Source organism: Chenopodium quinoa, unplaced genomic scaffold (genome assembly GCF_001683475.1).
Source record: "Chenopodium quinoa cultivar QQ74 unplaced genomic scaffold, ASM168347v1, whole genome shotgun sequence".
Lineage (NCBI taxonomy): Eukaryota > Viridiplantae > Streptophyta > Magnoliopsida > Caryophyllales > Amaranthaceae > Chenopodium > Chenopodium quinoa.
The window spans coordinates 437,471-462,558 of record NW_018742770.1 but is presented as its reverse complement, the minus strand read 5'-3'; the positions used below and the strand labels follow the sequence as shown (position 1 = coordinate 462,558).

At 40.7% G+C, this 25,088-nt stretch overlaps 1 protein-coding gene across 1 annotated transcript; it reads left to right on the top strand.

Annotated features, from left to right (window-relative positions):
• Positions 1-2,827: 2,827 nt before the first annotated feature.
• On the top strand, positions 2,828-9,026 carry LOC110724566 (calcium-dependent protein kinase 1-like). The gene is made up of 7 exons (XM_021903978.1): positions 2,828-4,577; positions 4,915-5,058; positions 5,147-5,299; positions 6,403-6,518; positions 6,666-6,833; positions 7,487-7,711; positions 8,619-9,026. Exons 1-7 carry the CDS (start codon positions 3,713-3,715, stop codon positions 8,742-8,744), a joined length of 1,797 nt encoding a protein of 598 aa, XP_021759670.1. The 5' UTR covers positions 2,828-3,712; the 3' UTR covers positions 8,745-9,026.
• Positions 9,027-25,088: the final 16,062 nt, after the last annotated feature.

The window sequence follows — 25,088 nt, the reverse complement described above, 5'->3', positions numbered from 1 at the left end:
TTCGAAACTGACGTTTCTACAAATACAGTAAAAACGGGGGCTTCTGTAGACACCTAAAAATGTCTTCCTAAAACAAACCCGATGATGAACAACTTTTCACCGCCATTATTGGTCGGGTTGAGTATTCAATCTTAGGAGTGCATAAAATTTATGTTCAATCCAATACAATTCATAAATCAGTTCATATTTCAGTCCAAACATTTATTCAAACCTCGTCCAAACATCATTTCTAGCCCAAACCCTTTTTAATTATTAATTATTTAATTGAGGCCAATTAATAAAATCACAAAACTTTAAACCTGAAAATGAGTCTGAAATAATAGAAACGACGCCTAATTTATCAAGTGTGTTGTTTAAATAAGAAAAAAAAAATGAATTTCAAGAAATTTCCAGAAAATAGGAGTGCCGCGCCATGGCAGAAGTATCGTGCCACGGTACGCATTGTCGTGCCACGACACCGTTTTCGCCCGATTTTATCTTTTTCATGTGTTTTCTTCTTCAAAAATGATAAAATTTACCATTGCGCCACGTCACGAGTACTGTGCCACGGTACCTGATATCGTGCCACGACACTTAGTGCCATGACGTGGTGCTTTTCCTTACCACGACGCCTCATTTCTAGGGTTCCGGATCTCATTCCTCATTTCCCCTCTATAAATATGAGGCTCATTTACAGTCTCGGGGCACAAATTGACATACTCCTTCTCTCTTATACTCTAACCTTATACACTTGCCTTCCCAACTACACAATTCATCCCTTAAGCACTCCTCGAAGTCCGTACTTTACCCGAAGTTCCGTACTTAAGCCAAGGCGTGAAAGGTAGCCATGTTTGGGGGTTTGACCCCAAATCAACTCTACTTTAATTTAATTCTATTATTGTTTTTCTTGAAGTTACTAAACGTGTTTATTGTTTTATAGTTGTAAGCAAAAGTAAGCAAAGTAAGAACCCTGTTTCTTTTATTCTTATTATATTTCTAACAATTTTTATTATGTTTTTCATATATTGATTGTTGGATTTATTATGGTTAAATTGCTTATAATATTAATGTTTATTCTATTATATTGATTGATCACCATAATGCATGTTTAAAGGGGAAGATGTAATTGCAAATCACGACTAATAAGGTAATTTGGACGACCGGTTTAGGTTCCTTTTAAATCTTGTTTTTTTAATCAAGTGGTCACTAATTTTTAGAATTATGTGTGCTTTAATATTCAACCAATTTAGTCTAATCTAGTTTGGAGAAAATTGAATCTTTGTTTGTATGCCTTTGAGATCGCAGGAAATATTTTTTGCTATAAGAATCGAGTAGAGGCCAATACGAGTGAAGTTGACTTTCATGACTCACTTTGTACCATCATCCCTGATCCTCCTTTTATGGTTTCGAACCATATAGAGTTAGTAATCTCATGGATTATGAATGGGGTGTAACCTTTATGAGTCAATTGTTGTTGCCTATCATTTTCCCTTATTCGTGGTTACCTTAAATTATCCGTGAACGGTTTACAAGTTTCTTAAAAACTTGTTGACGGCTCTCTACTTTTTTTTTGTCCCTATCGTTATATGTCAATTCCTACTTCCTGTGATGGCCAAACATATTCTCACATGCTTAAATAGGCGCGCTTCAATTGGCGCCCACACTTTGCTATGTGGAAAATATCCTAGAAAAACTGCTTCATTCCTTCTAAGATAAAATTTATCCAACTGATTCTTGCCATTATTATTCACATAATGTTGGAAATTATAACAAAATTATCTGATTTAATGTCGTATCGTGACATAGCATCACTGCTCTAAAGTCGAATTTGCCCTGTACTGTACACACGGACTCAACTCTTTAGTGTACGACAAAGAGTTAGATTGTGAGCACCTTCGAGCAAAGCTCAAGAGAATAGTAGTAGTGAATAATCATTTTTTGAGAAAATAATTGTCTCTATTTTTTTTCGTGTTTCAAGATGGAGGAGGACGATTTATATAGTTGTGAGAGTAAACCAGATACAACGAATCTAGTCACCAATCACCAATTAGATAAATATGGCTAGCATTTAAATCCTCCAATTAAGACCAATGCAATTTGACTAATTGAACCTAAATCAAGGAATTGCCTTAATTTAGAAAGACTTGAAAAATATTTTAACAAAAGAGAGATTAACTCTTTTAAAGCACAACTTATTTAGAGTTCTCTACTAAAACTCCAACACATAACATATACAACCAAAAGTTTGTATTTTCTCTACTACTACGGAGTTAGGGGTGTTCAAACCGAAAAATTGCGATTTGTATTTCTTTCAAATCACACCAAACAACACTTCTAACTAAATCGCACCGCAAAATGTGGTTTAGTGCGGTGCGATTTGCGGTTTAGCCGTATTTTTGTAAAAATTATAATTTTTTTTTGAAAACAAAAGTTTTATTTTATTATGTAATTATTAATTTATAATTCAAATATTAAACACTTTTTTAACCTTTAATTAGCTAATAGTCAAAGATTAGCTCATATTTTTTAGTTCTTTTATATTTTTGAAAGAAAATATAGTATAAAAACCGCCAACCGCATCAAAGTGCGGTTTGGTCTAAAATTTTTTGAAAACTGCACCAAAAACCGCAAAATTGTGGTTTGGTCACTTTCAAAAACCACACTGCAATTTTCCTGCAAATCGCACCAAACTGTAAAATTGTGGTTTAGTGCAGTCTAAACCGCACTCTGTACAACCCTATACGGAGTAGTATTGTTAAATTCAATCAATTTAGTTCGTGAAAAAAAAATTAATAAATAAAAAAAAAATCAATTTAGGACGGCAAATTAAATTAAAACCTTTTTCCTATCGTTTTAATTTTTTTAAAAAAAGCAGATAAAATTGTAAAAAGAAAATTAAAAAAAAAGCCAAACTTTTCTCACAATACATAAATTGTCTATCCAAATCTAAATACGCGTAAAAGTAGTGCCAGAACAAATATTAAAAAGCTCCAAATTCGACCCCACAGCAGACAAATCCCCCCAAAATCTCGCCATATATAAATCGAAAAACTTCTTGACTTGGTAAACATTGTCCACCACAACTCAACCTCATTTCCCTCAATTCAATTTTTTAGCAAATTTCAATGCTTTTCTTCCATTTTTTCATACCCATTTACCCGTTTTTTCATACCCAATTACCCATTTAGAGGAGTTTATTTATTGCATTTCTGAACTGGGTCTTTTCTACCACTTTGACTGCATTGGTTGATTTGATCTTCAAGAGTGTTATTTGGTAAAACTACTTGCTTATTTTTACTTGATCTTGTCTTTGATATATGACATTTTCTGGGTATTTGTTTAATAAGCACTTAGCAGAGGAGTTTCAGTTTGTAAGGTTTGAGCGTGCTTGACTTAAATTCCTATTTTTGGTGGTATAAATTGAATTAAAGTTTTGATCTTTATAGTTTTTTGTGCTATTTTTGTATATGGGGTTTGAGCCATTGTTTTGTTTAAGCAAATTGAAGCTCCTGTAATTTACATTTAGTTGGGTGTCATTATTTTGTTGATTTTAGATCAATTAAGTTTAGTTGTTGATTTGAGTTGGATTTTAAGGGTTTGACTTTGTGGGGTTGATTGAATTTGTGATCTTGAAATTAGATCGTAATTTATGAGATTAGAAGTTTGGTAGCATTGGATCTTGATGTTAAAGATAGAGGGTGTAATAAAAAGAAGTTAATTTGGGGAGAAATAGATGGGTAATACTTGTGTTAGACCTTCTATTTCTAGGGATGGGTTTCTGCAAACAGTTTCAGCTGTAGTGTGGCGAAGCCGGTCACCGGATGATACAGCTTCTGTTTCCAATGGAGGAAGCCAGCATGACCCTACATCCCCATCTCTTGCCCCGAATGCAGGCGAACCGCCTTTGCCAACCCAAAGTGAACCCCCTAGGCAGATCACAATGCCAAAGCCAGAAACCGAGCAAACCCTGGTATCGAAACCAGAAGTTGAACCAATGGTGATACCAAAAGCAGAAGCTGAACCAGTAGAGCAAGCTAAACCTAAGAAACCCCCTCAGTTTAAAAGAGCACCCAGTGCAGGACTCCGAGTGGAGTCTGTATTGCTAAAGAAAACAGGGAATATTAAGGAATTTTACAGTTTGGGCAGGAAATTAGGACAAGGGCAATTTGGAACTACTTTTATGTGTATAGAGAAGGCTAGTGGAGAGGAGTTTGCCTGTAAATCGATAGCAAAAAGGAAGCTGCTGACTGATGAGGATGTGGAGGATGTGAGGAGGGAAATTCAGATAATGCATCATCTTGCTGGGCACCCTAATGTTATTGCAATTAAAGGGGCTTATGAGGATGCTGTTGCAGTTCATCTTGTGATGGAACTCTGCAAAGGAGGTGAACTTTTTGATAGGATCATTCAGCGTGGGCATTATACAGAACGACAGGCAGCTGACCTTACGCGGGTTATAGTTGGTGTTGTGGAAACTTGCCACTCTTTGGGAGTTATGCATCGTGATCTGAAACCAGAAAACTTTCTTTTTGTAAGTCAGGATGAGGATTCACCCCTTAAAACAATTGATTTTGGACTATCAATATTTTTCAAGCCAGGTATATTCTTGTATTTCACTTTTGTATCTTTTGGCATCAAACTTGTTATTATATAGCTGTACCTGTTTAGAAAGGTAACCTTTTATCTTAAACTACTTTTTTCCAGTGAATATTTCAGCTGTCATCTTTCTATTCCATGCTTGATATCATGCTGCATAACTTATTTTGCTTGAAATAAGACAAAATAAGATAATATTGGTCAAACATACCCTTAATCTTTGGTCAAGTCTAAACGCCTCTCATTTTCCTTTTTGTTCTTGATAAGTATCTTGCTTGTTGTTTCCTAGCACTCTGAATCTTTTTGACAAGTTTTCACGATTCTCATGAATTTGTCCAGGTGATAAGTTTACTGATGTGGTTGGGAGCCCGTACTATGTTGCACCAGAAGTACTACGGAAACGTTATGGTCAAGAAGCAGATGTTTGGAGTGCTGGAGTCATAATCTACATCCTACTTAGTGGAGTACCTCCTTTCTGGGGAGGTGAGAATCTCAATTTTGTTCTGTTCTCAAGCTTTTTTTTAGTCCAAACTCCAAACTTTACTTAACTATTGAGGAACTAAATGTGCAGAAACCGAGCAAGGGATATTTGAACAAGTTCTGCATGGAGATCTTGACTTCACCTCAGATCCTTGGCCTAGTATCTCAGATGAAGCAAAAGATCTGGTCAGAGGAATGCTTGTTCGTGATCCTAAAAAGCGACTGACTGCGCATGAGGTTCTATGTGAGTTGTTACAAATGTTTGGTTTTATTATCAATTTGTAGACTAGTTTAAATACCCTGATTTGTATTGTCAATGTTGGCTAGACCAGACATGAAGGATTATACGCTAGAGAAATTGGTTTTATATTCTAACTATAACCTAGGATCTTTAAGCTATACATTGGTCCTGCTCCACCTGTATTAATGGGTTTGACAATCTACGCCCTGTATTACTGTAGTTCTAACATGGATTTTTTGGTCCAAAAGATACTCGAAGGCTGCATGCTGCCATGCCCATAGCATGGTGCACAAGAGACATAGAGCTTCTTTGTTATACATTATCTATGCAGGTTATCTTTGGGTGTCTGACTTGACTGACTCCTAGCCCATGTCGATTCCAATTGCATACCTATGTCAAGGTGCCATGACAAAATTTTGGATGGGAGTACAAATTTGTGTTAAGTGATCGATCTTAGACATGGCTACTCATTTATGATGAGGGCCTGAGGGGGAATGAAAAGATGACTACAAAAATATGGCCCATAATGTATGTTGTATGCCTCAAAGGGTCAAACATTTTACAAGAACTAGCAGCTTATAACTTATATAAGAACCTTGTTGTATGCATGTACACATTGCAAGATGTGTGTGTGTAACTCTCTCCCTTTATCCCTCTCCTTTTCTTACATTAAAGTAACTCATAATGTGTGAAGGTTTGGAAGGATATGTCTCTCAATTATGAGTTTCAGACTTTGAGCTTTATTTTTGTATATATGTAGCAAAAGGATGCAAGCAAAGAAATTCACAAATGATATTATGAACGATTTTGAAGTCGCATTCTTAGCTTGACTTGCAGAGATTGCAGAATGCACACACATACCTATATTTGATACCCATACCTTACTCCACATAACATAGGTTGATTGTCCTCCAAATTTTGTTTTCTTTAATTTATGATAATAAAGAATAACCACTATCACAAATTTTATGAATGGGGTTCTTACTTCTTAGTATGATCTCTGGTTATCGGTTCCTCATTTCATCTACTGTCCAACCACTTTCTTAAGATGTTGACTTTTTATTTCTTTACTATTCTTGCTTATGTATGACACGAATTCCTTTCAGGCCACCCTTGGGTGCAGGTTGATGGTGTGGCACCTGACAAACCTCTTGATTCTGCTGTTTTGAGTCGTTTGAAGCAGTTCAGGGCCATGAATAAACTCAAGAAAATGGCTCTTAGAGTAAGTTTCTTAATCTGGGAAATTAAATTTCTATTAAGATGAAAAATATTGGAAGTGAAAGCAATTATTTTTGTAAAGCTAAGTATACAGCTCATTTGATTTTTGTTTGATGCTTAAATGATAAACAAATTGTGTCGTATAATTCAGGTGATTGCAGATTGCCTATCTGAAGAAGAAATCGCAGGCCTCAAAGAGATGTTCAAAATGATAGACACAGATAATAGTGGCCAAATCACTTACGAAGAACTCAAGGTCGGACTTGAGAAGGCTGGTGCAAACCTTATGGAGTCTGAAATTTATGATCTTATGCAAGCTGTAAGTAATAACTTGAAAAATATGAACATCTTAGCTTGATGAAGGATGATAGAAGCCAATGAGGTTTCATTTATTCAACCATTGGTGAAATCAATAATCCTGGCCCTCATATTCTTTATTTGTTTGTCTTGATGTGGCTGCATCCAGTTATTATCTAAGTAGTCTTCCAGCATATGTTGAGACTGTTGCTTCTGGTTCACAACCCACAAGCAGCAATTTGTGTTGCATAGACTTACTAATAAACTTGGTACAGGTTATTTTTCTGCTTGAGAACCACCCTAAAGAGCTTTGTTGTATTATAAATTGTGTTATAGCATGCGCTATAAGTGTATTCTTAGTGGCAAGTTAAGATTCCTAAGGTTTATGTGTCACTTTTACTTTGAGGTGAACGCCATTTCTTCGGTGTAGTGTGCACCTTTGTTGGGGAACAATGCTTTTTGGATTGTGTGCATTCTGTATTTAAGAAGGACAAGCCACTAAACATGAATTCCAGCAATCCACCATTCATTTGTATTTTATTAATATATTTGGAAATATGTGCCTTGTATAATATAAGTACTATGCAGTATAAATATACAACATCAACTTCTGTTTCTAATGCCTTTTTTGTTACTCTTTTTTTTTTTTTTTTTTTTTTTAATCTTATATTGCAGGCTGATGTTGATAACAGTGGAACAATTGATTATGGAGAATTCATAGCCGCAACATTACATCTTAACAAAATTGAAAAACATGATAATCTATTTGCAGCGTTTAATTACTTTGATAAGGATGGAAGTGGTTATATCACTGCAGATGAGCTCCAGCAGGCCTGTGAGGAGTTTGGTATGGAAGATGCACGGTTGGAAGAAATGATTAGAGAAGCTGATCAAGACAATGTAAGTAATTTGTATTGTAACAATTTCAATGTCTATATAGAAACCTGAAAAGTCAAGCATCATAGTATTATAAGTCACTTGATGCTACAATTTTAAGCTTAAATAGGTCAATGCATAATATAACTCATATATATGGGCATTAGGGCATATATTAAAATTATATAGCAGTTGTAAAAACAAATAAAGGGGAACGGAAAGCGCAAGTTAACATTCGTTTTTTCATTTTTCCGTCCCACCTTGTGATGGTAGGGTGGGGGAGAGGTGAGTGATCCAATAAACTGACAGGCTTTGAATCCTTCACTTTGTGTTGGAAATTGGAGCATACCCTTAGGTCTGGGCCTTTGTTCATTAAAAGTGATACGACAAGAAGTAGAAGATAATTGAAGGTCCAACCCTTTGAAGATGTTTTAGGTTTAACATGATATGACCCTGACTTCTGGATGTGTAGTTTAACTTATGAGCCTTGATATGATATACCATTTTTAAAAGTGCTAATATTTCGATGCTTTTTTTGAAACCTAGCACCTCTCTGAATCCTGATGTTAGTCAAATGTCGTATTCTGTGAATTCTCTCGGACCAAAATTTTCTTTAGTGTTGTGTCAAGGATTAAGGCTACCCTGTATCAACCTTGACCTAAATTTACCCCAAACAAGTAAGATAGCAGTTACAAATTAGTGATTGAAACATCATGTGACTCTACTACCTCTGTAGTTGGGCTGTCTAGCCTAATACTATGTTGACTTCTAAACTGGACATTCATGTCATTACTCATGAGTGTTTTCACATTGAAAGTCCGAATTATGTATATGTCTGTATAAGTGATGTCCATATATCAGCAAAGACTCCATACACAGAAAAGTGGTCGAGCATGACTAACAGGAAATATTGTATCAATTCAACTTGCAGGATGGACGTATCGACTACAATGAATTTGTTGCAATGATGCAAAGTGGCAATCCGAAAGGAGCTCCAGGCAAGAAAGGCCAAGAGAGCAACTTTAACTTCGGATTGAGAGAAGCTCTAAAGATATAATTGCATTCTCTGGGGATTCGAGGATAAGTTTTGTTCTAGTTTTGTTCTTATCGACTTTCTCCCCTCTTGGTAAACTCTTTAATCTCTAGTAATTTATGGTTAAATTATGTTAAAAAAGAGGTTGTATAGCGGAGCATGCTCTCAAATCATGGCTTTTAGTGTAATCAGCAGATGCGATTCCAATTTTTTGATGAATTTTGCAATTAAGAAATGGATTTTAACTGGAGTATATACAGGTTGATGGAAAAAAGTCAAATGTAATGATTGATGTGTGCTTTTTAATTCTCTGGCCTTTTTTTTTTTTAAGGGTTTGAATTCTCTGTTATAGCAACAACCAACAACCAATTCTCTTAACAGTTTTTTTATTTTTTTTTTTATTTTTTTTTTATTTTTTACAAAAAATACTAGTTGTTGGTCGGCGCGCGTTACCCCTAAAATATAGTGATGCGTAAATTAGTTTGGCATTTTGGTATATCATTCATAGAACATTACTTTGGATTCGCTGTAACAACTTAGTTTATTCTTGCAATTTAAGAATGTGATGAGAATGGTGATAGTTATTGGAGATATATGAAGCATTTGCGGAATAAAGTGCATGATTAGTTAATATAATTAGATACTTACCTTCGTTTTTTTAGTTGATACGTTTTCTTTTTTTTAGCAAGTTTATTCTTAGTTAACATGCTACCTTTTCAGGTAAGTTTTATACCTTGCATTTAGTAGTGTACCCAACTTGCTTTACCATTTTCTCTCCTCTCCTTAATATGTGTGTCTAAATTAAACGCGTCAATTAAGTATATAAGTCGGTTATCGTACTTACAAAGACAAACTAATTAGCTTTACGTAACCAAGCCATTTACAACATATAATTCACCTCTAATATGAACAATCTAGATAGAAATAAAAGCTAATTGTTCATGTAAGAATCTAATTGCTCACAAAATTTGAGATTATGAATGTTTAGAGTACACATCCATTGACTCCAAAATAATAGCCGCTTAAGTATACAACCTCGGATAGGTAGACCAAAAAGAACCAAAATAATTAATATGCAAATTAAATTATGATGGAAACCCCAACAACCACATGCATCAAATAATTCAGATTTGTGAACGTATAAAATTAAGAAATTTTAACTTTTACTACCGTTCAAAATTTTATTTTATTTTACTACCACTAAAAATAAAAAATTATAGCTTTTGCTACCTTATCGTTTTCGTTAGTAGGGTCCATTGCAAAGACTCTTTTGTTATTACCTCTTTAAATACCTGTCTTCAACAAAATTGCTCCTAAAATTTGCTCCTTAAATTGATAAAATTTCCCAAATCCAATCCTTTGAACCGTAAAATTAAATTTGTAGCAAGATTTCCCAGATACAATCCACTACAACTTGGGTAAGGAAGCTTGTTGGCATAGAAGCCTATCGATTGGGAAGGAATTTACCACATAAAATGGTCAGAATTTTGATTTTTTTGGTTGAATTAGCAAGTTAAAATGCAATTAGCTTTTAAATTATGGTTGGTATCTTGTATATTCAGTGTTTAGGAGTGATACAAAGTCTCAATTTCGAGTTTCAATTGAAGTAATTGGTAGTTAAGTATAGTAAAAAAATTTAGGGCTTTGTTGTTGGGATTTTGATTCTTCAAATTGAGGGTGTAGGTTGCTAATTGACCTTGTTTAGAATGTAATTGTTGTTTAATTTGGTTCAATTGCAGGGTATAATTATTGTTTAATTTGGTTCAATTATTAAGACGAATCTTCCACAGTCAACAATTGGCGTGACGCTTCCTCACAGTTGTTGGATACTTGGACTTCCATTGGTTCGCTATACCACTCAAAAGCTTCCACACACACAAATTAACACCTGAATTTGTAGAAAAATTTAGAAAAGGAAATAGATGAAGACGCTGATAGATGAGAGAGATAGAGAGATTTGTGGTAAAAAAGGGCTTTAATGGAGTTGATTTGGGGGGTTGAGGTATTCAATAGGAGAGCAGATAGAGAGAGGATGAGAGTAATTAGTTGGATAGAGAGGTAGATTCGTGGAGAGAGAAGAGCAAAAAGCTAGTAGTTAATTAGGCAGGCCCAATAACGGCAACAGGGACGGAAACCGTTGAAATGCAACGAAGCACGGACACTCGTAAGTTCAGGCGTGTCCGAGTCGACACGCGTGTCGGACACGGACACGCGTGGGACACGGGGCAAAACGTCTCGGACACTCCAAAAACCGTGTCCGGTTTATTTTTGACGTTTTTTATTTTTGGACACGGGCCGTGTCACCCTTAGACACGGGCCGTTTTGGTATGACACGGGAAATAACCTAAAGTCTTGCTCTCTGCTTTGCCTCTCTGCCTCCCTGCCTATTTCCACTTCTCAATTTCTCATCTTCCTCTCTGCCTCACGCGAAATCAGTCATCACCATTGTCATCACTCAGTCACTGTCGTCGTTGCTCCACCCACCACCCACCACTCCACCGTTCGCATCAACACAGTCAGCTGTCGTCGTTGCTCCACTGTCGTCGTTGCTCCACGCTTGGTGTCACTCAGTCACTGTCGTCGCTGCCTCTGCCTCATTCAATTGCCGCTGTTCGTCCTCAGCCACCACCCACCACTCCACCGTTCTCATTGTCGTTGCTGACTTGCTGTCCCAGACTCCCAGGTATGGTTCTCAACGTTTTTTTTTTTAAAAATTCAATTAATTTTCTGCATTTCAGTTTCATGAATCATGTAATTAGAAATTTAGAAGTTGAAGCTGAAGGGTAATTGGATGTCTCGGACGAAATTTGTGGGTATCAAAGAAATTTTGGTTGAAATTGAAGAAATTTTGTAAGGGATTTTATAGTATAATAATAATAATTGAGTTTTTGGAATCTGGGTTTGGTGAGCATGTGCACAAGAATACCTCATACACTTCTTTCTAAATTTGTGAAAAGTTAGATTTTTTAATTTAATTAATTTTATTTAAATGTATCTTCTTTGAGATCAGTGGAATATTGCTTCTGGATTATTTTTTTCATTTGTGTTTATTAAATGTAGCATGTGGATCCTGGGGTTTTGAAGATGCAATGTTCACTGTGTCTTGATTCCTATTGTTCTGGGATTTGTGTAATTATGTTTGCTTTTATACTTGGAGCTTTGATAGCATTTATCTCCTTCATATTTGGTTGATTAAAGAGTGTATTACCAACGTGAATGACGAGGCTTTATAATTGTGTTATTAAGCTTCTTTGATCTGGTTTTATTATATAAGAAAACTTTGATGCTTTGAGAGAAGTTTCTAATTTTAGTTTTGATTAGTGGTTCTATAAGTAGAAAATTCAGTTTTTGTGGTTCTTGTTGTTGCTAATTTTGCTGTGATGTGAATAATGTGTTTTGTTGGACTTGTTATGGTTAATCATGACTATCTTCATTGATATAAACTAGTGTATTTGGTTTGATGGTTTCTTGATATGTATGAGACTATGTCCGTACACTTAGTTCATTTACTTGTTTAATTAAAATTGTGTGTTTTGAGGCTAATTATTTAGTGTTTTATTGAATTAGTTGTCAAATTCTCGTTTTTTTAATATATTATATGACTTGTTATACGCCGTACCCGTGTCCCCTATTTCAGGATTGCCGTTTTCCCGTGTCCGTGTCCGTGTCCGAGTCCGTTTTCGTGGAGAGAGAAGAGAAAAAAGCTAGTAGTTAATTAGGCAGGCCCAATAACGGCAACAGGGACGGAAACCGTTGAAATGTAGCAAAAGCTATAGTTTTTGGTTTTTAGTAGAAGCAAAATAAAATAAAATTTAGATGGATAGCAAAAATCAAAGTGGTTTATTTTGGTGGTAGTAAAAGTCAAATTTTCCATACAATTATGAGTATTCTAGTTTGCATATCCAACTTGCACAAAATAATCACAAAGTATTGGGTGAGACAAGCCTCACCCAATAATTTGTGAGACACTCATTTATTGAGCCAGGCCCGCAACGGTTGAGCCCACTTCATTTCATTCGTAACTTCATTATATTAAAATCCGCCTAACTTTCTCCACTTCATTCTCAACTTCTTTTTTCAAATTTATTTCCCTCTCTCATATTCAATTCATTCAAAATTCATTTTTTTTCCTTTGATTATGCTACTTTCGTCAATTTTATGAATTTTTTTTTTCTGCATTATAATCGTAAAACCAAAAATACGAGGTTGAAAAAATGCTAATCGATTGTTGCCTAGGAATTCTGAAACAAGAAGATTGCATAAACTTCTACCTTAGTCCTCACACTTTGTGGTGTTTCCTTAGTCTCCTAATACTACTGTTGCTCTTGATCCTGCAACAGTTGGAATTGATTATGGTTTGGTTCTTAGGGGTGATGTACCCAACTGAAGAGGAGATAGCTGCATTTGAAATTAGCTTAGAGCAGAATGAAGAAGAAGAAGAAGAAGAAGAAGAAGAAGAAGAAGAAGAAGAAGAAGAAAGATGAAGGGTCCGAATTTGAGGTAGAGATGGTTGAATATGCCTCCTTTCTTATAACTACTTATATTTATCTATTTTCCCCAAATTACATAAAGGCGATTATTCCCTTCTTGAGCTAAATCATTGACCTCGCGCCTGGTTTGATTGCCTAAACCTTTCGTATTGTATTCTCCAGCGCAAAGTAGTAACTGAACAATCTTTATTTGTAACTTGGTTCTTGCTTTAATTCTGTTGGTGTGTTATCTGAACACTATTTTAAGTTGTTTCGTTGTTGGATTGTGAGTTGGGCCTAACTTAATTTCTGTAGCATGATAATTAACTAGTATTTGATGCTACCTTTTCTTGATTATTTGTGATATGTTGGCACATGACCCTATTTTTGAATGCTTTATAATAATGCCAAAAGGGGGAAGAGAATTGAAGTTTGAAGCTTGGTCGTCTAATGTTTGTTAGTTGAGTCTAGTAGGCATGTGGGGGGGGGGGGAAGAGGACAGATTTTACCATTCCCATCCCCATTCTTGATTGATATTCTCATCCCCACTATTGGTCCAACATCTATCCCCATCCTTATATGGCGGCTATAAGGATTGAAGTAATACTGATTAAATCTGCAAACCGAACCGAAAATAATTTGGTTTGAATAGGTTTGGATCGGTTTGAGATTTTTCAAAAAATATAGATTGCGAATCGTTTCGATTTTGGCCTTCAATAAACCGAAAACCGAAATTTTAATACGCCCAATTACCTAGCCCATTTCCCCTTCATATATAAGCCTCTTAAATAGAAACCCTAATCCGTTTTTCCTTTCTCACTGCACTCACTTGCGGCAACCCTAAACCCCTAATAATCTCTTATCCCTCTTTTTTCAGTTTTCCCTTTCTCACCTCCCTTTTGTCCATCGTGTATTCTCTGGATTCTCTCCGACCATTGATCAGTCTTAATCTTAGGCGCTCATCTGCTAAGCATCGCTCTGCCAGCCTTCTTCACCGCTCTCACTCTTAGTTTTCTCCAACAGTCCATTACTCTCACTCTCATTATCAGACTTTGCATGATTTAGTTTGTTTTTAATTTAAAATTTGGGGTGGTGGTGTTAACGTAAGATTATATGGAAAATCTGTTGGGGGATGGATTTGCTTTATATTTTGATTTTGCTTGAATTTTGATTAAATTTCCCCAAAACATGTTCATTTTCTTTATAATTTGGTAATTGCTCTTTTTTTTGCTTGAATTAATCTGTTTATATTTTGGGTTTGCTACTTTACTTGAATTTCTCTAACGCAGTTCGGTTCGGTTTGGATTCAAATTTCCAAAACCGAATTAATACAGTTTGAATTGGATTGGACTAGATTCAAATTCGGTTTCAAAAATCCAAAACCGAATTCAAACTGTTTGGATTCGGTGTGGTGTAAAATCCAAACCGTAAACCAAAAATACAACAATATTATATATTAATATTACACAATATATATTTTCCTTATAGTACTATATATAAGTTTATTACTAAGTATTATATTTGCTACTATATATAATGAAATATATATTTTTTAAAAAGTATAACAATTATTATTTTTATACCTTTAAATATACGAATGAGGATATGGGGGCCGGTATGAAGTGGGTCGGGGTAGGGATGAGGGGGGTACAACTTAAAATTCACCCCCCACACCCATGGTGGGTATGATTATTATCCCCGTCCTAGCCCCACCACCTACCAAATTGGGACGACCCATCCCCGCTCCACTAGAGTGTGAATGGTGTTTCGGGGTTTTCTGATGTCCTGCGGGAGAGTTACAATTCCGAGACTGGAACCGGACGCCTGTACCTGCAAAACAAACGGATGCTCCGGATGATTGGAGATCCGCCTCCGACGGTCAAGTTAGTACTTGATTAAGGAGTAATTAATGCGGAAATTAAAGTGATTGGGTCTCTCTAAGTGAGAGTGTTTAATGTGTGTAATCTGCGTTTTTTTGCGTTCCCTCCCCCTTAATGAGGATTAAGGGAGGTATTTATAACCTCGGGAAACGTGCCAATCTAGGTTTAGGTTAACCTTGGGTTGATTGGGCTTCCCTCGGAAGTTGGGCCTAGGTGACCGGCTTCTCCATTAGGCATGGAGTATGCCACGTGTCATGACATAATAATTCCAGGGTGGACGAATAAGCATGTGCCACGTGGCAAGCCCTGAGAGGTCCAGCTGGGGGACACTTGGCAGGACCTGATTGACCCACGTGGCGCATTCCGATTGGTGGGAGCAAAATCCCCTAATCATTTGCCCCTCACAGGTGGCACGTGACTGGTCACGTGTTACATGTGACAGGTATCGCCCTGTAACAGGCGACGACCTGCTACAGGTGTCACTCGGCGAGAGGCCGAGAGATTCTCCCGCCAAAATTTTGAATTCTGGAAGTGACCCTTCGCCTTCTCACTTCGCCTATATAAAGGAGTGTTGACTTTGGTCATTTTCACACTTGAAAACTTTGTGAGAGAACATTCGGACCCCTGAACTTGCTCTGACATTTTGGACCCTTTCTGCCTACCGCCTGCTCTGACAAGCCGACTGCAAAGGATTTTCAGAACTTCATCAATCGTCACTCGTTCAGGTAACCGTCGGTTCTCTTACTCTTAATTTTCTCTTTACTTTATTCTTTTTTTTGAAATGGCACCACGGAAGCACACGACACGACCTAGGTTAGTGATCAGCCGGTCACCGGGGACGGCTGAATCTAGGATTAGGAGTGCCGCCTGCCCTTTTCTGGACCCATCTTTGCCCTTTATACAAAGTCCGACTGTATCTGTGTCTATGCAGAGCATGATGGCCAGAACAAAAAAGACTGCCAGGATCTCAAACTCAGACGGCTCCTCCCACAGGGTGCCGATTAGTGAAACATCTGACCAGGCGCCTGATGTGGAAGTGAAACAAAGCGGCTTGAAAGCCGGCAGTTCTGAGGGAGGAGTCAAAGTGACCCCTTCCCATTTTACAGTTGACAATTCTACATTCACTCCTGCTCCTTTTAAAGGAGAGGAGGCGGGCCCCTCCAGGAGAGGGGAGGAGTCGTCCTCTTCGGACTCGTCAGAGGACGATTCCGAGTCTAGCTCTTCTGGTCATGCTTCTCTGGACACAGAAGAGAAAAACAGTCGCCTACAAGAGGCGAGGCTTTCTCACGCAGTTGAGAAGGGGGACGATTGGGCGGAGCCATCCGCCTCTCACCGAGAGCAAAATACCCCCTACTACTGCACGGTACCTCGGGGCCGGATCACGGCCATGCAAGAGAAAGTGGAGAGCTTTATCGCAAACCACACAATGGGCCCCGACTTTTTAGTGTTCGTGCCGGATCCAGAAGACACAGTCGTCTGGACGGCTGGTACCAGTTATGATGGCGCCTGCTTTGGCTGCTACGAGGCGGCCATCAAGGCTGGGCTGCGCTTCCCACTACATCCGGTTGTTCAGCGGATCTTGGATGGGTATGAGTTGGGGTTATGGCAGTTAGCCCCGAACTCCTGGGTCAACGTACTCGGCTATGTGGCCGGGTGCGAACTGCACGGGGTGGAGCCGAACTTCGAGGCTTTCGCCCACATGAACTACCTCAGCCGGACCCCTAAGGCAGGCGGTACCGGCTGGTATCAATTGACGAGCCACAGGGGCTACCTCATGACGAGAGGTAAAGCAAACAAATGGAAGGACTGGCGAAGCACCTTCCTTATCATTGAGAGTTCAGACACAGAGCTGAACAAGCGCTTCAACAGGTGGAACAGGAATCCGCCCCTTCTTGCAGGCGGCCGCAGCATGCCGCCTGTTCCCCCTAAGGCTAAGAAAGAGATCCTAGATAAAGGACTCTTCAAAGTAGAGTCGAAGGTGAACTCTACTTCAGGGGTACGAGAGCAAGTACCCCTGCACTGCGTCCCGAGCTTCAAATGGCTCTACGACGAGTACTTTTTGGCCGCCTGTGGCCTCAGCAGTCGGTGCTCAAGAGGTAGCCGGCCTGTCGAATACTCTGTTGTTCCGTGCATTTCTTGTCATGACTTTTATTAACTTTGCTCTTTGTTTTTGCAGCGGACGCCATGAGCAAAATTACCGCCTCCAAGACTGCGGGGGCCATGTTGCGGGCCTCCATCATGCAACAGTCTTCAAACGAATCCCCCAACAAGGGGGCACCCTTGGTGGGCTTCGAACCTTTCACCCTCTTTTTGGAGTTGTGTTTATGCATATACTGACTCTTTTCTTCTTTTTTAGACGGGCGCTCCAAGAGCTTCTTCTTCTCAACAGCCGGACTCCAAGGCCCGGAGGACGACTGTTGCGAGCTCTCCTGGTTCTGTCAGGAAACATGTGGCGGCTGAGAAACAGCCGACCACTTCTTCTAAAACTCCAGCTGGGCCACCTAGAAGTATGAAATTGTCCTTGTAAATTTTAGACTTGCTCCCTTCTTTACTAGGTCTAATCCGTTTGTTTATGCTTGATGTAGCCGGCCCTCAGGAGCCTGACTTGGTCGAGGTGGCCAAGTCTATGATCAAAGCCGTTCCTCCAGCTGAAAGGGAGGCGGTCAGGGGTGTCGGCACCCTTGACCTAGACGGGATTGCAGGGGTCCTTGCTGAGGTATACTTAGCATATTTTTGAGTATTTGAATTCCAGGACGCCTGTTTTCTTTTTTATTTGGAAACTGACGCCTGTTCCCCTTTTTACTTAGGCCCTGCTCCGAGTGAACGGCCTTCGCAAGCCACTTGACCGGAAGAACAAAGAGGTAAAGGCTGCAAAAGCTATGGCCGCCTCTGACTGTGATAAGGCAATGTTTCAAATTGCCCAAAATGAAGTTCTGACCATTGATATTCTTTATTATCAGGCGCAGGCTACCGCCGCTATCCGGGCTCAGTTAGAGGTGGCCCAGAAGAGGAATAGCGAGCTAGAGACGACCATCAACACCCTCAAGACCGAGCTGAGACCTCTTCGCCAAAAGATGTCCTCATACGAAACCTTGGAGAAATCCTTGGCGAGCGTAAAGGAACGCCTGGTGACCCAGGAGAAGAGTCTTACTCAGGAGCTCTCGGAAAAGGCCGAGCAAGAAAAGAAAGAGCTGGTCCGGGAGATGATGGAAGACTCTGCTCAAATCCAGCGCATGACTTGGGGCCGCCTCTTCCCAATGCCGACTTTGCCTCCTGGGAAAAAACGTACCGCCAGTGTTCTGATAGATATAATCAAGAGATCCTGGCGGCTGCTGAGGAAGAGGCGTTGGAGGAGGAGGAGAAGCCGGTAGTGGCGCTTGTGCCGCTTGGGGGTAATGCATCGAAGAAGGATGCAGCTGAAGCCGAGTCCAGCAAAAAGAGTGCTGACCAGGCGGCAGCTGCTAATATTGAAGATCTGCCCCCTTCATAAGCTTTATGTCTTCTTTCCCCGGCCTGCGTGCCGTTTGTTTGTATTTACCTGGCCAGGGGGCCGGGGCTCTAAATATTTTGCCGGTCTTTAATGACCGGCTTCTTTTTAATGAATATTTTTGTTTTGCTTCAAATTTGTTTAAGTATTGAATATTCTGATATCCAATTGTGCACTATACCGACTGTTTTACATGGCCGATAGTTGCAGACAGGTACGGATAGTTAGTCACGCCGCCTATGCCCCTGGACGACTGGTTGTCTGTTTCCAGGCTAGACGATCAGTCGGCCATTTATCCAATCGGTATTCGAACCATTTTAAAGACTGGATCCCCTTTAGACAGGCGGTCCTGTCATTTGTAAAATTAACCAAGTAGGAAAGTGGTTTCCTACTTGTCATGCTTTTAGGCTAGAGACTTTAGGCCGTCTAGGCCGACTGTTCCCCGCCATATTTAATCTAGTGTGAACAGGTGCTGTATGAACACCTTTTTAGTCTCATACTAAATTTTTAAGGAGTGACCAAGTAAACATGATTGTTACCTAGTCGCCAAGTAACTGAGTAGTAGAGGTATCAAGCGGTGAGTACCGGTTGTTCCCCTTTATTCGCCAATGTTTGTTGGCTTTTAACTCATAGGTTGTTAACCTAGTAGGAGTAGTGGTTGAGAGCCCCTGTTTGCTAAAAACAGGCGGACGACTCATACCTTTTAGGCTCCATACTAAGTTTGAGAGAGTGACTATGAGTTAACTTTCGTGTTACTCAGTCGCCGTCACTCCTGCTTGAGTAGTAAATGTACCAGGCGGCGGAGGCCGGCTGAACCTTTTGATTCGCCAATGTTTGTTGGATATTAACTCAAGAGGTACCCCCTGCATTTATCCCAAGTAATACAGGCGGTCATCTGACTCAGATGTCAACTGCTACCACTAGTTTGATTAGTGATAGAGTTATCCTTGTCTCAAAAACGGCTACGTGGTTGCCCTTGGGGACAGTCGTATAGGTGCCGTGTAATTAGTTTATAGAGCAATGTTCCACCCAAAAGGGAGCTGCTCTCTGCGACGAATTTCATCCGGAGGGATGCCGCCGGACGCTTGCTATGATGTTGGGACAGGTCGTATTAGTTTTGAAGATTGGATCAGTTGGCTTAGCGCCTGGTTTGATCATTCGGCTTGTGGCCTTGGTTAGTTCTTGGTGAACGTAGGTTCTAAGTAAGAGGAGGGTAGCTGCCTGTTTAGGCATAGGGTCGGCCAGGCCCTGATCATTTTTAGCTAAGTATAAGGGGGGTGGCTGTGTGCTTTGGAACCAGTCGGCCCTCTTCTATGGAGAGTAGCCGACTATATGTCCAGACGGCATGCCCCTATGGTGATAGAGTAAAATATTCAATGGAGAGTAGCCGACTGTAAAGGTACAGGCGGCATGCCCCTCTGAAGATAGAGTAAAATACTCAATGGAGAGTAGCCGACTGTAAAGGTACAGACGACATGCCCCTCTGAAGATAGAGTAAAATACTCAATGGAGAATAGCCGACTGTAAAGGTACAGACGGCATGCCCCTCTGAAGATAGAGTAAAATACTCAATGGAGAGTAGGCGACTGTAAATGTATAGGCGGCCTGCCCCTCTTAAGTAAGAATAAAAATTAAACATGGAGAGTAGCCAACTGTTTGTCAGTAGGCATGCCCCTCTTAAGTAAAAATGAAAACTGAGTATGGAGAGTAGCCGACTGTTTGTTAGTAAGCATGCCCCTCTTAGTACAAAATTGAATATTAAGTATGCAAACTTTTATTAAGTAGCCCTTGACTATTTATATCATTCAAAAGAAATATTTCTTAAGATTATCTACATTCCAAGTTCGAGGCAACAGTTGGCCGTCTGGTGTTTCCAGACGGTAGGTACCGTCCCTGACCTCTTCACAGATTCGGTAGGGTCCTTCCCAGTTGGGAGTTAGTTTTCCAGACTCATTAGCCCTTCCAACTGCTTCCATTTTTCTAAGTACAAAGTCCCCCACTTTGAGTGGACGCCTATGTACTTTTTTGTTGTATGATCTAGTCATTCTCAGGCGGTAAATTTCATGGCGCAAGACAGCATTGCCCCTCCTTTCAGGAAGTGAGTCTAATGCCAGGCGCATGGCTTCTCAGTTTGCCTCTTCGTCATATAGCATTACTCGAAGAGTCGGCTCGTAGTGTTCTATTGGAAGAATAGCTTCCGCACCATAAGTTAGGAGGAATGGAGTTTCTCCAGTCGCCCCTTTTTCAGTCGTCCTAATGGCCCAGAGAACATGTGATAATTCATCCGCCCATAGGCCGCCTGCTCGTTCAATCTTTTTCTTGAGACCGTCTGAGATGATTTTATTAAAGGCTTCTACCTGGCCGTTTGCTTGTGGACGGCCGACAGATGCAAAGTAGTGTGCAATTCCTTGGTCACCCAACCAGCTTTTGAGAACAGGCGTCTCAAATTGGGGACCATTATCAAAAACCATAGACATGGGAACCCCGAACCGAGTGATGACATTTTTCCAAATGAATGAAATTACATCCTTCGTCTTGATTCCCTTTACAGCCTCCGCCACTACCCATTTAGTGAAGTAGTCGACGGCAACAAGTATGTACCTCCTTCCGCCTGTAGCAGGCGTATATGGACCCAGAATATCCATGCCCCACTTAGCAAACGGTAGTGGGCTATGAATGGTAGTGAGGTCAGTAGCCGGACGGTGAATTAGTTTTCCAAACCTTTGGCACTTGTCACATTTTTTCACCATCTCCATCGCATCTGCTTCTAAAGTAGGCCAAAAGTAGCCCTGCCGCCTTGCCCGTTGAGCAAGCGTCCTACCACCTATATGGGAAGCACAGTAACCAGAGTGAAGATCATCTAGTATCTCTCGCCCCTTTTCTGGAGTAACACACTTTAAGAAGGGTTGAAGGTACCCCCTTTTGTGAAGTTCTCCCTTTATTATTTCAAAACTGGTTGCTCGTTTTTTCAGTGCTGCCGCCTGTTGATGATCATCCGACAGGGTACCATTTGTTAGATATGCCCTGATTGGATCCATCCAGGTTGAGCTTCGGTCTAAGATTCCAATAGGGTCTTCCTCAATGCTTCTCTTCTCCATTACTTCCCTAAAAACAGTTCGAGGAGTATCACAGGAGGCGGATGATGCTAATTTTGAAAGTGCATCCGCCTGGTTGTTTTCTGATCTCGGTACTTGGGTCAGATGAAAATCCTCAAGGGAGCCGACTGCTTGTCGGACCGCCTGTAAATACTTGATCATGGCCGGATGGGTTGCTTCGTATTCGCCATTGTACTGACTCACTATCAATTGTGAATCGGAACAGGCGTCTATTTTTCTTGCCCCTGCCGCCTTGCACATGCGGATTCCGGCTAGTAAAGCTTCATATTCTGCCTCATTGTTTGAGGCCTGAAAACTGAAGCGTAGAGCATACTCGTACCTGTCGCCCTCTGGCGACTGACATATGACGCCTGCTCCACAACCATTTGAAGTAGAGCTTCCATCCACATATACCTTCCAGACTTGGTCTGGAACTTGAGAGTCAGGAGGACGAGTCATCTCAACAATAAAGTCAGCAAAGGCTTGCCCCTTCACTGCTTTTCTCGGCTCGAAGGTAACTTCGAGGCTCTGTATTTCTATGGCCCATTTGATCATTCGGCCTGACGACTCCATGATGGTCAGTGGCCGCTTGATAGGTTGGTCTCTATACACGACGACTGCATGTGCCAAAAAGTAGGGCTTCAATTTCTTAACAGCCATGAAGAGTGCAAGACCAAATTTCTCCACTAAGGGATACCTCAACTCGGCATTTTTCAGTACGTGACTGACAAAGTAGACCGGGAGCTGACAGCCGTCTCTTTCAGCAAGGAGAACAGCGCTTAACGCATGATCAGAGACGGCCAGGTACATGTAGAGTACTTCTTTGGGCAAAGGGCTGACCAGCCTCGGCAAGGAATGCAAGTGAACTTTCAATTTCTGGAAGGCCGCCTCAGCATCCGGCCTCCATTCAAACCTTGCCTTTTTCTTAATTGCCTGGAAAAAGTATAGGCATTTGTCGCCTGATCGGCTTAGAAATCTTCCCAAGGCCGCCAGACAACCTGTTAACTTCTGAACCTCTCGGATGGTACGAGGCGACTGCATGTCGATGACCGCCTGCACCTTTTCAGGGTTCGCCTTTATTCCTCTCTGATTGATAAGGAATCCGAGAAATTTCCCAGACTCAACTCCAAAGAAACATTTCCTAGGATTGAGCATGACATGGTGCCGCCTGAGTGTGGCGAAAGTTTCTCGGAGGTCCGACAGATAATCTCTCTGAAGTTTAGACTTGACAATCATATCATCAATATATGCCTCGACATTTCTCCCAATCTGATCAAAGAACACAGTGTTTATCATTCGCTGGAAAGTGGCCGGGGCATTCTTAAGACCAAACGGCATGACCGTGTAACAATATAACCCCTGATCAGTGACGAAGGCCGTCTTCTCCTGATCTTTCTTCCATAAAGGAATTTGATGGAAACCAGAGTAGGCGTCCATAAAGCTCATCAAAGCATGGCCGGCTTGTTGAGTCGACCAGGTTATCAATTTTAGGCAGAGGGTAACTGTCTTTGGGGCACGCCTTGTTTAAGTCTGTGTAGTCTACACACATTCGCCAGGTGCCATTCGGCTTTTTAACAAGCACCACATTTGCAACCCAGTCTGGGAAGTAACATTGCCGAATGAACCCTACATCAAGTAATTTTTTAACTTCGGCGGCTGCCGCCTGAATTCTTTCTTCGCCATGGTTCCGCTTCTTCTGCCGTACCGGCTTCTTTTTCGGATCCACGACCAGTTTATGTACCGCCAGATCAGGACTAATGCCTGGCATTTCATGGACTTCGAATGCAAAGATGTCCTTGTATTCTTTCAATAGTTTGTGAAAGTCGTCACCCAGGTCCCTTAGAGCAGTCGTCCCAACCTTGATTGTTCTTTCAGGACGCGAGTCATCTAAGATCAGGTCCGTATGCTCACCAGTTGGCTGAGGGCGGAATTCATCCGACCGCTCCTCTGCCAATGATTGCTATTTTCTGTCTTTTCTTACGGCCCCTGTCTGGGATGCCTTTCTCTTCTTGCCGCCTGCTTCTTGAACATGCGCACTCTCCTTGACATTGTCAAAGTCTATTTTTCCACCGCTCGACATAGTGGCCATAACAGTGGGCTTGACATCCGAGAGATAGCACTCTCGGGCCATCCTCTGATCTCCCCTTAGGGACCCGACTGTTCCATTATCCCTCTCAAACTTGAGCAACATAAGAGATGGGATTATAACAGCCTTGGAATTATTCAGGGTTGGTCGTCCCAGAATCATGTTGTAGGCCGAGAGTTCTTCTACTACCAGGAACCGGACTACCATGTGTCGTCCTTCCCCTTTTTCGCCCAGGCGGATGGGTAAATCCACTCGTCCCACTGGGTGGACGACTCCTCCTCCAAAACCTACTAAAGGGTGGGATGCCGGATGTATGCAATCAGTCTGATATTTTAGTTTCGACAGACATTTGCTACTGATGAGATCTGAGGAGCTTCCGGTATCTATGAGGATTCGACCAACTCTCTGGTTGGCCACTTTACATTCAATAACGATAGGGTCGTCATGCGGCCCTCTTACCCCTCCTAGATCTTCTTCAGTGATGACAATTTAGGAAATGAATATTTGGAGGGCCGTTCTTGGTGAACGGAATTTACATCTAGCCGTCTGATATTGTCTTTGTTGCCCCTAATAGTGGGGCCGCCTCCTGAGAAGCCGCCTGCAATGGTGTAGACGACTGCATCATCTGTATCGGAGCTGTCGGCCTGTTGATTCTTTTTGGCCGACTGCTTTTTCGAGGAAGTGTTCCCCGTAGATTTCTTGACATAAGTGTCAAGATCACCTTGCTCAGCCAGGCGGTCCAGATACCGCATGAGGCTGATGCATTCATTGGTGTGATGACCAACATCTTCATGATAATCACAGAATTTTTCTTGGTTCCGGTTGTTTGCAGAACCCTTCATGGGGACCGACTTCTCAATTGAGATCCGTCCCTTGATTTCCTTTAGGATAAATTGGCTATCCTTGTTAAACGCATACTTTGGGGAGTATGGTTTGAATTCTTTTTTCTTCTTCTGGGCCGGCTGTTTAGAGGAATCAGCCGCCCAGACCTCTTTTCTCTTCTCATCTTTGTTTGACGACTGTTTCTGTCGTCCTTCTCTTTTGTCGGACCTTTTCCCGTCTGACTGTTTTACCGTACTACAAAGATCAGTCGCCTGTATATAGGCTTCCGCTTCAATCAAGGCCTCTTGAAGAGTCGCCACCCTCTTTCGGACCAAATCAAATTTGAAGGTCGACCCGTCTTTGAGACCTCTGAAAAAGTCAGTATAGGCTACTTCATCCGGTAACCCTTGAATCTGTATTCTCATCAGGTTAAACCGCCTGATGTAAGAACGAAGCCCCTCCTTCTCGCCCTGCTGAATTGTTCCTAAATCAAGGGTCGTCTTCTTCGCAGGGATGTTCATGGCGAAGT